Source organism: Hipposideros armiger, unplaced genomic scaffold, assembly GCF_001890085.2.
Source record: "Hipposideros armiger isolate ML-2016 unplaced genomic scaffold, ASM189008v1 scaffold_991, whole genome shotgun sequence".
In the NCBI taxonomy this organism is placed as follows: Eukaryota; Metazoa; Chordata; class Mammalia; order Chiroptera; family Hipposideridae; genus Hipposideros; species Hipposideros armiger.
The window spans coordinates 156464-171638 of NW_017732341.1; the positions used below are offsets into that span (position 1 = coordinate 156464).

The 15175-nt window shown below is 43.4% G+C and overlaps 1 protein-coding gene across 6 annotated transcripts in view; it reads right to left on the minus strand.

Annotated features, from left to right (window-relative positions):
* Positions 1 to 2453: 2453 nt before the first annotated feature.
* STARD13 (StAR related lipid transfer domain containing 13) overlaps positions 2454 to 15175 on the minus strand; it is a 226717-nt gene continuing 213995 nt past the window's right edge. For all 6 annotated transcript variants that reach the window (XM_019631357.1, XM_019631358.1, XM_019631355.1 and 3 more), the window contains 6 exons: positions 11762 to 11972; positions 11014 to 11128; positions 9937 to 10158; positions 8706 to 8923; positions 5665 to 5841; positions 2454 to 4967 (listed from right to left, as the gene is read on the minus strand). In XM_019631357.1, the coding sequence (XP_019486902.1) occupies positions 4850 to 4967; positions 5665 to 5841; positions 8706 to 8923; positions 9937 to 10158; positions 11014 to 11128; positions 11762 to 11972 (1061 nt within the window). In that variant the 3' untranslated portion in view covers positions 2454 to 4849. The remainder of the gene's footprint in view (positions 4968 to 5664; positions 5842 to 8705; positions 8924 to 9936; positions 10159 to 11013; positions 11129 to 11761; positions 11973 to 15175) is intronic.

Below are 15175 nucleotides of genomic sequence, written 5' to 3' on the forward strand. Positions count from 1 at the left end.
AGTTCCTGGCTTGTGACCATCTGCTTTATCTCTTGCCCCATTCACTCCTGCTCCCCATCCTCATGTACCCTCTAACCTTTAGTCACAGCCAGCTTTCTTCTGAGGCCCATCCTTTCCCCTCACACTTCACATTTTTCATGCACTGGTCTCTCTATCATTCCTCTGACCCCTGAGGGTCATGGTCACCTCTGGGCTCCATAGATGTTACAGTAGTTACCACTGAGTATTGTTTATACACCTGTCCTCATTATTCACAAATCCAGTATTTGTAAATTTGCCTACTCACTAGAATTTATTTCTAATTCCAAATTCAATGCTCATGGTGCTTTCCTGGTCATTCTTGGCTATGTGCAGAGTGGCACAAAATTGGAGTCGCATTCCCACTTGAGATCAAGCAATGTGGCTCTGATTTCCTGTTCCAGCTGTCATGCTGTAAAGAAGTATCCTATTCATGGTCCATTTAGTACCATGTTTTTTGCATTTGTGTGCTTTTTGTTGGTGATTTGGCTGTTTAAAATGGCACCAGGGTGTAGTGCTGAAGTGTTGTCGAGGGTTCCTAAGTGCAAGAAGGCTGGGATATGTCTTATGGAGAAAATATGTGTGTTACATAAGCTTTGTCCAGGCATGAGTTATAGTGCTGTTGTTGGCTGTGAATTTGTTAATGAACTGACCTTATGGTACATCCAGAAAAAGTGAAATTCACCAATTTGTGAGACTGTTCTGGAAGGTGTTAAAGTAACATTGATACTGCATGATAAAGCTGTGGAAAAATGGAAAGCTGCTAAATTTGTGGATATGAGATGACGATGGATAAAAAAAAAGTATAATAAAAAAAACACATTGTTGTGAGGCTTAATGCCAAAGAAATTTATAGTCATATTACCCAGAGTGAGGAAAATATTAAGCTCTTCTTGACTGTTTAATTATAAAGAAATACTTCAGAGAATTAACTATTTGTAAGAAATATATATTAAGTAAGGCCTCTTCAAACAGAAGCACACATAGAACAAAGGTATATATTGATTGGTTGACAAAAATGTTGCAAGTGGAGGCTCGCAGAGACCTAGCCCTGTATTTCTGCTAGGAGCAGAGGTTTAGTATTTGCTAACTCAGCGTCTATGGCAACTTCAGAAAACGTCACTACCGCGAATGATGAGAAGCTGCTGTGTATCACTGTTTCTGCTCCACGTGCACTGTCTTCCCATGAGCACCTCTGTCTGCTAGGTGTCCTGCCTCTATTCGGCATTCAGTGAACATGTTCCCTGTGAACAAATGTTTTATGCAAGAAATCTGGCTTCAGAGAAACAGAATTACTTGGGATTCTGAGCTTCAGCTATGTACAATGTGGACGAGTGTAGGAGGCACCTAGGTGGCCTGTTGGATGGGATTGTGAGGATGGAAGTAAATTGTCTTTAGAACAATGTGCAAAGGATATAGTCTGTAGGGTATGCCAAGAGTTGCACACTGTCAGTTGTTCACGCTTCATGGCTTTGCAACATTAAAATGCAGGTATTTAGTTTCTTAACTCCTTGTGCAAACAGCACATTGATTTGGCCTTTGTGTCAGTATGGTATACTCCACATGGCTGGGGTCTGTTTTATCCCTTCACATTATCTCCCTGAGAAAAGTCATCTGACCAGTTTTTCCATGGCCAAATACCAAAAAATAGAAGTAGAACAGTTTCATACTAAGAGTCATGGAGTATGCGCTGAATCAAGTTTGAATTCATATAATCCAGGGTATCGGGACATCAGTAGCCTGTGGCCCCTAAGACTACCATGTTTTCTTCTTTCATAGACAAGGAAAAGTGGCAATTGAAATTCCTCCTTCGTCTATGCAAACAAAATTTACAAGTAATGGGAGAAGGTGTGGAGGAGGTGAGCAGAGGGTAGAGTGTGGATACCTTCTGTGGAGGCATATTGTGCCTGATGTTGCTTTTGCAGCCTGTAGCTGAGAACGTTTAGGACTCCTGCTTGCTTAATTAGGGGCTATCTTTGCTTGTCCTTCAGAAGCAAAGTACAGAACAAGTACAAGGGAGGCGGAAGGCTCAGAGTCCAATATGGCTACTCGTCATGGTCTAGACGTCCAGCCGTAAGTCACTTCACCAAGTCCAAACTTCTTGTCCACTCAATGAAAATGAAACATAGCTAGAGTTCACTGACTCTGATAAAAATAGTGTACATGTGTTTGTATAACTTCCATATTTAAGAACAATAAAATGTAAAACAAATCCCTACCCATCTCTTTAATGCCTTAGGCACAGATTAAGGCACCCAACTGTTAGTGAATGTCTGTTGCTAAAAAAATCCTTATATGTGGGAGAGATAGTGACTACAGTACAGAGGTCCAGTTCATGTCTTAGAAATATTCCTCATGAAGCAGGCTGTCCACTACAGGATGAAGCATGAAAATCAACATGTGTTTTATAGAAAATAGGAAATATTTAATGTATATAAATTTATTTGCCTTGGCAATTATTTATTTACAATTGATGACTGATACCAACAATTGAGGTAAAAATATACATGAGGTATAAATATAATATTTAAATGCAATATCATATTTTATTTCCATTGGCAAGATAACAATGAATAAGATACTGTGGCATTTGACCAATAAGCTTGATGCACCTTTCCCCTCCTGTCTCTTTTTCCTTTTTTAGATGCACTGTGTTGTTCTGCAGCAGTGATATGATTAGTATGTGAGTAAAATTTTAAAAGTCAGGTGATTTGAAGAGAAGGGGAGCCAGAAATACAATCACATTTGTCTTTATTCTGTTGTAAGTACCCCCTAGGTCCTTGCTTCTCAGAGTGTGGTCTTTGGGCCAGCAGCCTGGGCATCCCCAAGACCCGTTAGAAATGTAGAATCTCAGGCCCAGACTGCCTGGACCAGAGGCTGGATCTGAACAAGATCTCTGGGTGACCTGTGTGCACGCTGAACTTGGTGATACAATGGCATTTGTCCTTGTGTGCCCGTCACAGTTCCCAAACACATCGGGTCCCATCTCTGGAGTATGACCCATGTTAAGCTGGATTAAGCTTTATTAATGATCTTGTCTATGCACAGTCAAGTCATCTAGCACATGTGTTAAAGTTAAGATGTGTGGTAGAAGTGGGTTTTCCTCAAGAGCATTGCCCAAGTGGAAAACTATGGCTTTGCTGCCACCTTCTAAGGTAGGCAAGGGAAGAAAAATTCCTAGGTCATCATTCAAACAGTATGATTTTCCTTGCACCATACCGAACTCATAGATAGCATTTTTATTCCTCTCAATAAAAGAATTGCACATTGCTGATAAGAGAAAACATTACATAAATGCATACAATACAAAAAAAACCAAACACTCATTTAAGATTTTTTTTTTCCCCTCCAATCCCAGTTGCTAAATTATTATACCAATCTCTCACGGATTACCAAAGAAAATCTCTCTCCCTGAAACCAAACACAATAAATTATCTTTCTCTCCACAGTTGTTGAATTACAATAAAAAACAATTTAAATTCATTAACAATTGATTAAGGAAAGTCAATTTTCTTAGTCTATACAATAATAAATAGGGTTGCGTCAAATGCATAGGTAGCTTGACTGGCCAATGAAGAAACATGGATTTAACAAACCTGTTTATATTTTCTAAAATTGATTGAAGAACATAGTTTTAGTCTTAAGTTAGTTTAAAACCTTGTCTTTCAGATTGCAAAACTTGGATGAATTATATCTTTAGAGCATCATACACAGCAAAATAAGAATTCCCTGAAGCTGTAATGGTCTAAGACCCTTAGATGACCATCATCTCCCTTTGACTGGTGTCCAGAGTTAAATTCAGTGCAAGACATTGGTAAGAAAATGCCAATTAACTGTGACCAAATGGGCCACTGGTCAAACAAAATGACATTTAAGAACATTATGGAAAGCATCTATGAAAACTTGGTAAGACACAGAGGCTCCCTTTGGCTATGAATATGCAAAGGCTGTTACCGTCAGCTCTAATCAGCAGGGAAATAGAGGTTCCGTTTCTGTCACTCTTGCTGACTCCAATGGTCCCTGAGTGTGACATTTCACTGAAGCTGCACCTGGCCTTGCCTGGTGGCAACTGGTAATCTAGCCTTAAATTTGGTAGCGACTTCTCACCCACCTTTTGGCTTTAAAGAGGAGTAAATATTCTTTTCCTCGCTTTATCTAACACTCGCTCTTGATTTTTGGGATAACAAAAACAAGCTGACAATACATGAGAATACCTTTTAATGTTGTTTTCCTTTGGTTAGCTAATCTTTGGTTAAATATCAGGGCAGGCTGACAGGCTAGAAATTCTCACACCACCTTGGTGTTAGCAGCTGCTTCTGCTCAGTTTCCAGGGCAGTGGGGCTCAGAGCAACACGGAAAGAGCCACATAGAGAAGGGACTCGCTGAGTCAGATGCGTTCCTTTTCAAAATATGCAGTTATATATAAAATATCGACTTTACATATATACAGTAAAGGTAGAGATATACACACATATGTACATATGCTATACACACATTTATTTACAGTTAAGAATACGCTTCTTAGAAGCCTTTAAATAGCAAATTAGGCAATGCACAAGGAATAATTCATTTAATTTTAAGTAACACAGATATATGTTCTGATTTTTAAAAATATTATATTAGTAGGTATTTAGCCATCTCCAGGAAGGCTAGGAAAGTTCTCAGAAATTCTTGCATCTCCAACATTCCGACTTCTCAGTGTTTTCATTTTAAGCATTAACCATGCCAGTTAGCTTCTCTCTCTCTGTCGCTTTCTCACAGGCAAGCTCTCTCCCACAAGTGTTTGCTTTTGCTTCCTTTTCCCTGAGTTTGATGTGACACTGGGGAAAACTCAGATTTTAGTTTCTGGACCCTCAGCAATGAGGGGCTGAAAAGAGTTTCTAATCCTGGCGACTTCCGCTGCACACAGATGTCCAAAGCCTTTATTGTACCATTCTGGGGAGTGACCTCTGTGGGGACAAAAATCAGAAAGGAAGTGGGAAAGTCTTTTTCCACATTACTTCATCACGGTAGGCAGGGCTGCCCTGATCATCAGGACACTTGCATACAACCCAGGGCTGCCTCCTCCAGGATCTGAGGACCCAAGTATTCAGCCTATCTTTTCAGGACTCACTGGGTGCTTTAAAATGATACCATCTCACTAAGAAGATTCAGACTGAATTCTAGAATTTACTATCTCGAATGGACTCAGTTTATATCTATCCAGGTCAAGAACTTCATGAATTCCTCGAAGAGGTTGCATTTACATTAGTTTGTTCTCAAAGGAGGGCAGCTGGAGGGAGCAGCCAAAGGGTGCAGGCATAGAAGAAACCCCAGAGAGGGGACTCACATTTACCGAGCGTCTACTATGTGCTGGACTCTAGTGTTTGTGTTTGCTCCGTGCAAGAAGCACAGACAAATAAGTGGTGCAAAACTGAAAGTGGAGAAAAGGAAAGGGCTGCAGGAAAATGTCAAAATTTTAGGAAAGGCAGGGAAGAGGAAAAGTGAGAGAGGCATAAGTAACCCTCTATGAAAGCAGGTTAATGGCTATGAGGAAAGAGGTATAGTGAGGTAAGAAATCAGGATGACACACAGGGCCCTGGCGAATGTGCCATTCGAGCCAAGACTCCAAGAACATGCCTGCAACACTGGGGAGCTCACACTTACTTCAGGTCTATCCTGCAGATGTGGGTCAGTCTCGACTTGCCGGAGCCGCACGGTTCTATCAAGTACTGGGAGTCCATCACGATGGCTCGCACGCCACCCATGAGCTGGGCTTCCTCGTGCTCCACAGAGAGGGACACCAGGGTACACATTCCTTTGGGCAAATCAGTCTTCCAGGTCCTGAAGTGAAACAACCCACACTCAGAGTTATGGCAAAGGGAGAAAGACAGACCTGAGCTCAGTGCCGACGTTTACACTGACGTTCTCCTGTTCAAATTCCACTCCTAGTTACTTGGATTAAGCGAATGGTTTCCCCAAGTGTGGGTAAAGTTTATTCAGTGAAGTACAAAGCAAGGGGCTCAGTCCTCAGATCCAGAGGCTGGAAGTGGTCTGCCAGCACTGAGATCTGCCTTTGGAACCAAACTGGGGCTGCAGGAGCGCCTGCCCGTTATCGAAGGGCTGGTCTTACAACTTTGGAATTAAGACTTTGTCATTCATTTGGTAAACATTTATCAAGCACAGGGATGTGCCAGGCTCTAAGAAGCCACCAAGGACACAAAGATACATGGTCCAAGAGGAGAAACAGAAATACAAAGAGAACTCTAAAACACCATAGACAGTGCAGTGATATGGCTACGCACAGAGCACTCTGGGATTGCGTGGAAGGGAAGGGAGGGCATACAGGGGAAGGCTTCCTGGAGGAGGTAAGGCTAAACTCAAGTCTTAAAGGATAAATGAGCTGGTGATGTTCAGCTTGAAGAAAGCTAGTCACATGTGGACCACTAACTCTCTTCAAATAGCTGAGTGGCTCTTGAGTGAGAGAATAAATAAATACAGTTGATTTGACCCGAGAAGTCAGAGATATGAAGGCACCTTTCAGTTCAGTGCAGAGAAGAGCTGTCTCACACTGCACTTTCCAAAAATGGAATTGTCTGTAAGAGGAGGTAGTGAGTTCCCTGTTACTGGAGCTATTCAAGCATAGAGAGGGCTACTACTTGGGAAAAGGTTGTTGATGGAAGTCAGAAGCCATGAGAGCATTTGTGTAAAACCATTTCTACCATAAAATATAAGTTTTATTATTTTCATCCCAGTTATTTACGCCACAAATCCCATTCCCTTACGTAGTCTCATCGATAACTTTGTCCTGTCCTACGACACCACAAAGAGGAACTATTATACATTCCCAGCAAAAACTTGAGAGTAAGCAAGCCCTACACAAATGCTTAGCACCTTCTCCAGGGGCAGTGACCATTCTCTTTTCAAGCATCATAATGTGATAATAAAGACATAATAATAAAGACTGAAAGACGGACAGATCTGTGGGGATAAAATGGAAAAATCTTCAGTAACTAGCACTGGAAACCCCTGAAGAACTACAGAGGGGGACAAAGTGAGAAGTAAACATGGTAATCCTGAAATGAGACACCATGTACGTGCAAGCCTAGGTAAGGAGATGCTCTGAAGACAGAAGCATCCCAGCCCTGTCGTTTCCTCACCATACTTGTCAGTTTCTGCCTTCTTGTATCAAAACCACAAGGAATTTGTGTTGCAGGAACCACATCTGGTTCATTGCCAAGTTCTTTTCCCTCAGAGCCTCACTGTCCACCTGCTTTCTCCTTCAAGTCTGGAATCAAATATCAAAACAGTGAGACTCTGTCCTCACCACTATATTTAAAATTATACCCTTTACTCTCCCCTTATCTTACTTATCCTCCCTATCCCTCTTACTTATTTAGTGATCTCTCTCCCTGATGAAATATAAACCCAAGAGAGCAGCATTGCTGTCTGCTGTGTTCACTGCAGTCCCCCCAGAGCCTCTGACGGTGCCTAGCACACGATGGTGATGAAATGGTAACTCTAGGAAACAGCAGGTTGGTGAATGGATGGAAGGAAGCAGCTTCCATGCTTGGACTCTGGCCCTCAGCCTCCTCTGAGGGGAGGAAGAGACACGCTGTGGCATGGCTCCATCCCCACGGCTGCCCTCCTAGAAGAACCATTCAATTTGCTGCTTGCAGGAGTGGGGCTGTGAAGTTTAACTTCCATGAGATGACTAATGTCCCAATAACTGTGGAAATGAGCCACTCTTATAAATGCCCACATTCTCCACCAGGATCCCATGGTTGCTAAGATAAACATAAATATTTAGAAAAAAAATGACCCTTAAAACTCAAGGTCCCACGGACCAACTCCAAAGGCATAAATAGCTTATGGGAAAAGTAACCTTTGGTTTGCCATCAAGACTAGTTTTATGAAGAAACTGTTTTAAATATACATTTGGGAATTTCACTAGTGATTCCTTTTCCACTGCTAATCCATGAGAAGAGAGAGTGTTTGCCATTAGTTATCAATAAAAAGGGATATATTGATTTAATTGTGTTTTATTTGAATTTTGTAGCATCCTGAGTCCCTCTTCTTTCTGATTCAATACTGACTCCCATATACACAGCTCCACAGTGCAAACTTCCGGTCACTGGTTGAGCATCCTATTACAAACCCAGGTAGCAGGGGTCTGGAACCCAATCCATAAATCAGAAGCAGTATTTCAACAGTAGATATAAGATGTGCAAGCCTGGTCAGGCCCTGGAATCTTACAGGACATCTGTGAGTGTCTCAGCATAGCGGGACCTCAGGTTTCCATGCATAGTAATGAACTATGGACATTTGCAATTACACACACTCCAGGCTTGAGAGTTACACAAACTGAAGATTTGCTTTCCTGGAGGGAGAAAGGCGAAAGCAGGAGAGAGTACAAACTGGACAAACAGCAGCTATTCTTGGGACTCTGTTCTGAGGAAATGAACAATATTTATGGCTTAATAAACAGTATGCTCCATAATGAAAGGGTCCATAAGAGAGCCCGACAAAGCTGTAAATTGGGCGAAGAAGCAGGAAGTCGGACATAAATAGAACAAAGTCAGTGTTTACTGAGGGAAAAGAAGGCGGGCTTAGTATTCCCAGGGCAGGCTGAATTTAGGTGGTAGAACGCTGATTAATGCTTAAATCTGCTTTAGAAACAGGATATATTTAACCCGAGACTGGCTTACCTGAGAACCACAAAGTCTCTGGAAGGATGGGGGGCCATGCTGTTCAGCACGTACTGATAGATTTCCGTTTGCTTGTCCAGAGATTCCACAACCTTCCATTGCACAAAATCTTCATCCCACAGGTGGCGCTCTCTCAGCACGCGATTCAACACTATCGACGGGGGCGCTTCCACCTCCACGGAAGCCTTCCACAGCTTCAGCGGGTTCCCGTCTCCCACCTAGGGAAAGACCATCAAAGGCTGAAGGTCAACTGGTTCCAACAAAAACCTAACATGTTTCACTGGGTGTTCAAAAAACATCACTGATTATGTACCTTGAAAGAATGAGTACATACCTTAGGTTTAAACCTTTAAACCTAAGCTTAAAGTAATAATAATAATAACAGTCACCCAAATAATAACCAACAACACACACAGTGCTTACTGTGTGCCAAGTGCTGTTCTAATACATTTGCTTTTTAAATAGCCCTCCTTGGACAATGGAGTTATTATTAGGCCCATTATGGAGCTGAGAAAACCGAGGCACAGAGAGGTGTGTGACTTGCCCAACATCACACAGCTAAGAGAGTAGAGACAGGATTGAGATCCAGGAGTCTGGCATCACAGCCTGTACCCTGCTTATGTACAACAGGGTTGCTTGCCAGTCCCTAGAAAGGGCTTTGACCTGTTCACGTGTGTGCCAAGCCCTGTGGACAGTGGCCGTTTTTATTTTTATTTTTTTTTAGATTTTTTTTTTATTGGGGAATTGGGGGGATGGGAACAGCGCTGAGGAATTGGGGAAGGGGAATAGGCAAGTTGCTGTCATTTTGTTCTTCAGTCTAGTTGTGGAGGACGTTGCTTCACTGGCCCAAGTTGGCACCATCATTGCACTCTTCCTGGGTGAGGCAGATCAGTCGCTGGCTTCTGGACGGCCGCTTACTGTGGCTGCTGGCCGCTCACGCTGGCTGCTGGCTACACTCGGTAGCCCATGGCAACCCACTGCCACAGGGGCTGCAGCCTACGCCATCGCCAGCGACTCACAGCAGCCCAGCTCCAGGTTGAACTGTTGTTCAGCATCTTAGCTGTAGAGGGCAGTGTCACTGGCCCTCATATGTGGGATCCAAACCGGGGCCCTCTGGCGTCCCAAGCCAGTTCTTAACCATTGTGGAAAGTGGCCGTTTTTAAAGCAAAATAAATGCCTGGTTGTCAGACATGGCTTTTTGGGGGTAATTTTTTCCAGCTTCCGAGATTACCTTTTTGAAAGCAAGGTCTGTATTGTCTGTGCTGGAACATGTGACCCATCCTTTGAACTTCTCCTTGGCTTCCTTCTGGAGGCCCTGGACAAGATGTTCCAGGTATGTGTGGAAGGTGGCCCTGCTCTCCTCCAGCTGGGTCCCCAGGTCTTCCAGAGTCGGAGCGTGGATCTCAGCCTCCTCGTACGAGTTACGAGACTGGGCTACCATCTCAAGTGGGACCTGAGTCAATGGACGCACCAAAGAGCAACACTGAGCTAAAGGAATGCTGACACTAATCGTTAGAGAAAGCAGTCATCTCGTGAAAAACCATGTATTGGAAATGGGTAGAGTGCCCAAGGGGAGAGATGTTTTTCTGAGATCAGTGGTAAGGCTGGTGGTGGGGGTGGGGTGGGGCTTCCTAGTCAGGAAACACAAATATGTTTCTGAGGCTATATTTATTACTCAAAACATTGCAATGACTTCCCATTCATTCTTTCTATTTCCCTTTAATTTTCCCTTTAATGTATTTTTATTCATTTTGGCAAAATGTGGGTTCAGGAAAAAAAGCATATAGACTTAAAGGAAATGTCAAATATGATTTAGAAGTAGCTTTACTATTTTAGGACACTTTTCCCATTTACAAATGCTAAATTGACCACAAAAAGTATGCCAGAAGTCTAGTTCACTTGCTTCTATAACCTATCTGTGGTTATATTCATAAGCTATCATTGATTCTTAGTTAACACACACACACACACACACACACACACAGATGTTAAGCCTAATCAAGTCCTGAGCTAAAATCAAATAGAACATAATTGGCTGGCTGGCCTGGAACTTGGCAACTGAAGGTGATATAACTGTTCTCATAAAAACAGTCATCGTGGTAGTAACCCCAAGTGTCTTAACTGTCGGGCCTCAATTAAATAGCTAGCTCCTCACCTGTCTTGAAGGCAAAGACCAGAGTTATAGAGTGTACTGTTGTCATTATAAAATCAGGAACAAACAGACGTAAGCCATGAGTGTAGCCACTATCCCAGGTGTCTCATCCAGTTCCAAGAGCTATAAGGAAGGCAATGCAAGCCTTTCACTTACCTCAAAGAGCTTGTCGCATTCCATGATCATGTGGGCAAGGCCCTGTGCAGCGGCCAGGTTCTCGTTGAGGTCCTTCTGATCTGGCTTCCCAGTGGCATATTTCTTCTGTATGACTCTGTAATTGAAGGGGACAGTCCTAGCAGATCCCAAATCGAAGCGTGTTTCCCAACACAGAGCTCATCCCTTTTGTTTTCTGTTGCTCCCCAGATGCTCTCCCGAGCCCAGCCTTTCTCATTTCCCAGTAAAAACAATGACCACACATTTTAGTTATTCTGAGTCAGGCCGAGAGTCTGACAGTTCATAATGGAAAACCTTGGAAAAATACAAGGGCAGGAATAACTTTGGGGGGAGAAATGAATGTTTTCCCCAAGTTGGAAACCACTTCACTGCAAACTGCTGTGCTTAGGCCTTGAATCCAGCCCTTTTCTTATTAAAGATTGTAAATACTACTTTGTGTACTTGTCCCCTTCTTCCCACTCACACACAAAAAAAAACAAAACAAAACGAAACCCCTCAGGTTTTCTGGATCACAAATGGCATTCTTCAATACTCCTTTGACAATTCTATGAATCTGAGCATGTGAATGAGTTCACTTCCAAAGGTTTTCTGATTGTAAATTAAGTGCTGTCAAATCCTCATGTTGAAATCCAACACGAGGTGGGTTTTTTTTTTGTTGTTTGTTTCATTTTTCAATGAATTGTGGGGAATACCTGGTTTAGGATTACAGTTGTTGCTGAGAAAAACCCACCTGGGGGAGCTTTCTTTTTTCAGTAAATTGAGATGAAAGAGAGAGGGGGCCAGACACACAGCCAGGTTCATAGGTGTCATCTGATTCTCTTCCACCAAGTTGACCACGTCATTGAGGAAACACAGGAGTGTCTGCAAGACTTCCCTGCTCTCATCCGCCAGCAGCAGGATGGCAGCCTGCACGGCCTGCAGCCGCTGCTCTTTGGGGACATCTGTGGAAGAGGGGGCGCCAGGCCATTAGAGAAACAGCCTCAGGAAGAGCAGCTGGGAGAAAGGGAGCAAGCTCCGCCTTCCTGACCTGAAGACACACTCAGGGCTATCATCATCATCATCATCATCACCCACTAACGACACAAAGAGGTAAGTAATTGCTTTGTCCTCAGCTGGTGAGAGGCAGAGCTGGGAGAAGAACCCCAGCACTCTAACTCCAGAACCCACAGTCTTAACAATGAGGCAGCCTTTGGAAAGGAACACCCTGTTCTGGCTTCTCATAGCCTGAGCAATCCACCTGCTTGCCTCTTTTCAAACCATTTTTCTGTTCCGGTTGAAGTTGGCGGTGAGCTGTAGCACTGTCAGCCTAGCTTCCCTCCTGCCCACCCACCCACCACACAGCTGTGAAGCACCCTCAGGATGCCCCATGCTCTGTGGGACATGGTTTGGAAACTGCTGTTAGGGGGCAGCAACCTCGCCTTTCTCCACCCCTCGTGGAGCAGCCAGGCGTGAGGCCAGCTTGGTGCAATTAACCACGAGTGGAGGGGTTGGGTTGGCTGGACTCTGAACAGACACCTACAGGTCAGCTCCTTGAGGGTCAGCCTGGCACATCTTCCTCTTTCCTACAAGTCACGGGCTTGGTGCAGAGGAGGCGCGTGGCTCCACACAGTGACCCAAGGTCACCTGTTCCATAATGAAGGTGATGGAAATTGAGGCTGTGCTTGGGGAACAGAAACCAGACTCCCTAAGGTTATGGGGAACGGATGGCCCTTCTTGGGCCCGTTCCCCTTTGCGGGGGTCCTTGTGGTGGTGATGACACTGGCGTTGGTGATGTAGGCTTAAAAAGCAATTGGCTTTAACAATATGAAGTGAACTAAAAGCAAAAATCACTGCAAATGAGAGCTAGATGCTGCGTTTTGCTGCCCCCTGGCTGTGTTGTTTTTGGCTTGACTCACCGCCCTTACTCCTCTCATTCTAGAAGACACAGTCAGGAGTTCATTTGGGTTCACATTCTTGTCTTTCTTAAGATACCATGTTCTAGAACAGGTCTCTGCAGTAGGCTGTTTATGCTCAAAGGGGTGGGGAACTGTGCTTGTTGGTGACAATCAGTGAGGTGTCTAGTGGTGTTTACGTTTTCTCTTGTGATTTAAAAATATTGATTGGATGTGTTTTACAATGTGCACAGTATATCATAGGAGAGCACATTATATTTACATTATTAAAAATAAATAAGTTTACATGCTCAGATATTTACTACTGATCGGGGTGCATGATAAAAAAAATTTGGAGCCTGATGCTCTAGAGGGGCTGTGGTGTGACCTCTGCCCAGGTCCTGCCTCTCTCCATCATCGTGTCTCACCATCCCCCAGCCCCCGAGGGGGGCTGAGCACACTCCTGGCTCCAGTCAGTCAGCAAGTCCAAATTTCTGGAGAAGCCTGACTGTGCATTCGGCATCCTGGAGCCCATCTCCACCCCCACTATACCCACAATGTACTGGCTGAAGGTAGACCTGCGTTTAGTAGAGGAGAACCATTTTGTTCAAATTATGTAAAGCCTTTTTCTTTTTTCTTGCTTGTGCTGATGCAAAAGCACATACTACTAATGACTTCAAGTTTGTCACTGAAGTGTTAAAATTCAGCTTAAGTCATTGAACTACTTCTAAATATGCTGTTTAGGTAGGATGTCTAGCGTATACATTGTTTAACTTTAGATTACCAACCTCCTCCTCAATGCCAAAATTTTTGAAGTCATCTGCCAAGGCTACATGTTCTCTCAACTTTCTTTATACTCATTTGCTCCTTTATCCCTCAGAAAATATATTCTGACTATTATTTTCTACTAAAATTATTTCCGAGGGTCAACTAGTAATCCCTAAATTCAGCATTCGCTTTGGATCCCATCCTTTGACCTTCCTGTTCCACAGGACACTCCTGGGAGTCCTGCCTCCTTCTTGGATCCCAGGAGGCTATTCTAGATATGCATCCCTAAGTGCTGATCATTTATGGCTGTGTGAATAGCTAGTAGCATGTCAAAATCAACCTCCAGTTGATTCTGAACACCTCTCTCCTCCTTGCCCCCAAATCAGCTCCTGACCCCACTTTCCTTTCTATATTCACCGAGCCTTAAAACTATAGCATTGTCTTTGATCCCTCCATTCTTCTTCCTCCTGCAGACCAGTGGGTTTCAAATATTTTCATTAGCTATCCAATAATTTAATTAATAATTTGATGAACATCCAAGAAGAAACACAGCTAAAATTAGAACTGCTCTAGAGAATGGGAGGAAGAACTGCCTCTCCTTCCCCAGTAGTATTTTAGAAACTTGGACTCTATCCATGGATTGTCATATTTCTGGTCTTAGTGCTGACAGTCACTGCAGGTAATACAGAGTCTCAATGAATGTGCTAGCTCCCTAACCCTCCATTCTTGTCTAGCCCAACACCTCTTTTTCAATGCTTCCAGATTCATGGTCAAAAGAGCGGTTTTGATGGACATGCACCCTTATGGCAGACTCAAGCTTAGATACCTACTCAATACCTACTCTCTCCTTTTTTCTCTATAGGAAAACACATGTTCTGCTCAGGTGTGGGCTGTAATGTGCTCCAGAAAGCTGGGCCCTTCCCTCAGACTCAGAGGGTAACCATGTTGGTCTAAACCAAAAATGTTAATTCCACTCCTCTTTCCAGTGGTTGATTTAGGGGAGAACATGCAAACCATCTCTGGCCTGTGTGACCAAGATAGACACTAAGAGCTTCTGTAAATTTATTTCCCTGATGAAAATGACCAAGGAGAAGCCCTCTGTCCTCTTCTTGCCTTTGAATGTGATTTTGGGACATGATAATTCTAAGTTGTGACAATAATACTGCGACCTTGAGGGGATCACCCAGAGAGGCTGACTTCAGCCTTGGTCTTGCTGAGTTGATCATGGTATTAACTGGCTCTGGCATTATTTAACTCCAGATTTCTTGTTATGTGCGTTATATAATGTCCTTATTGTTTAAACAACTGTTAGATTTTTGGTTCTGTCTTTACAGTTGAGAGCAAACACCCTGTGGTTCCCCCATGCTAATAAACCAAATATGAATTATTTGCCCTAATAGTCAATGCCCTTCCTCGGTATGTCCCCACCTTAATTTTTCAGTGTCATTTCGTACTGCACTGACAGTTACCACCCATGCCAGCCAGATGAAAGCTGTCATTTACTG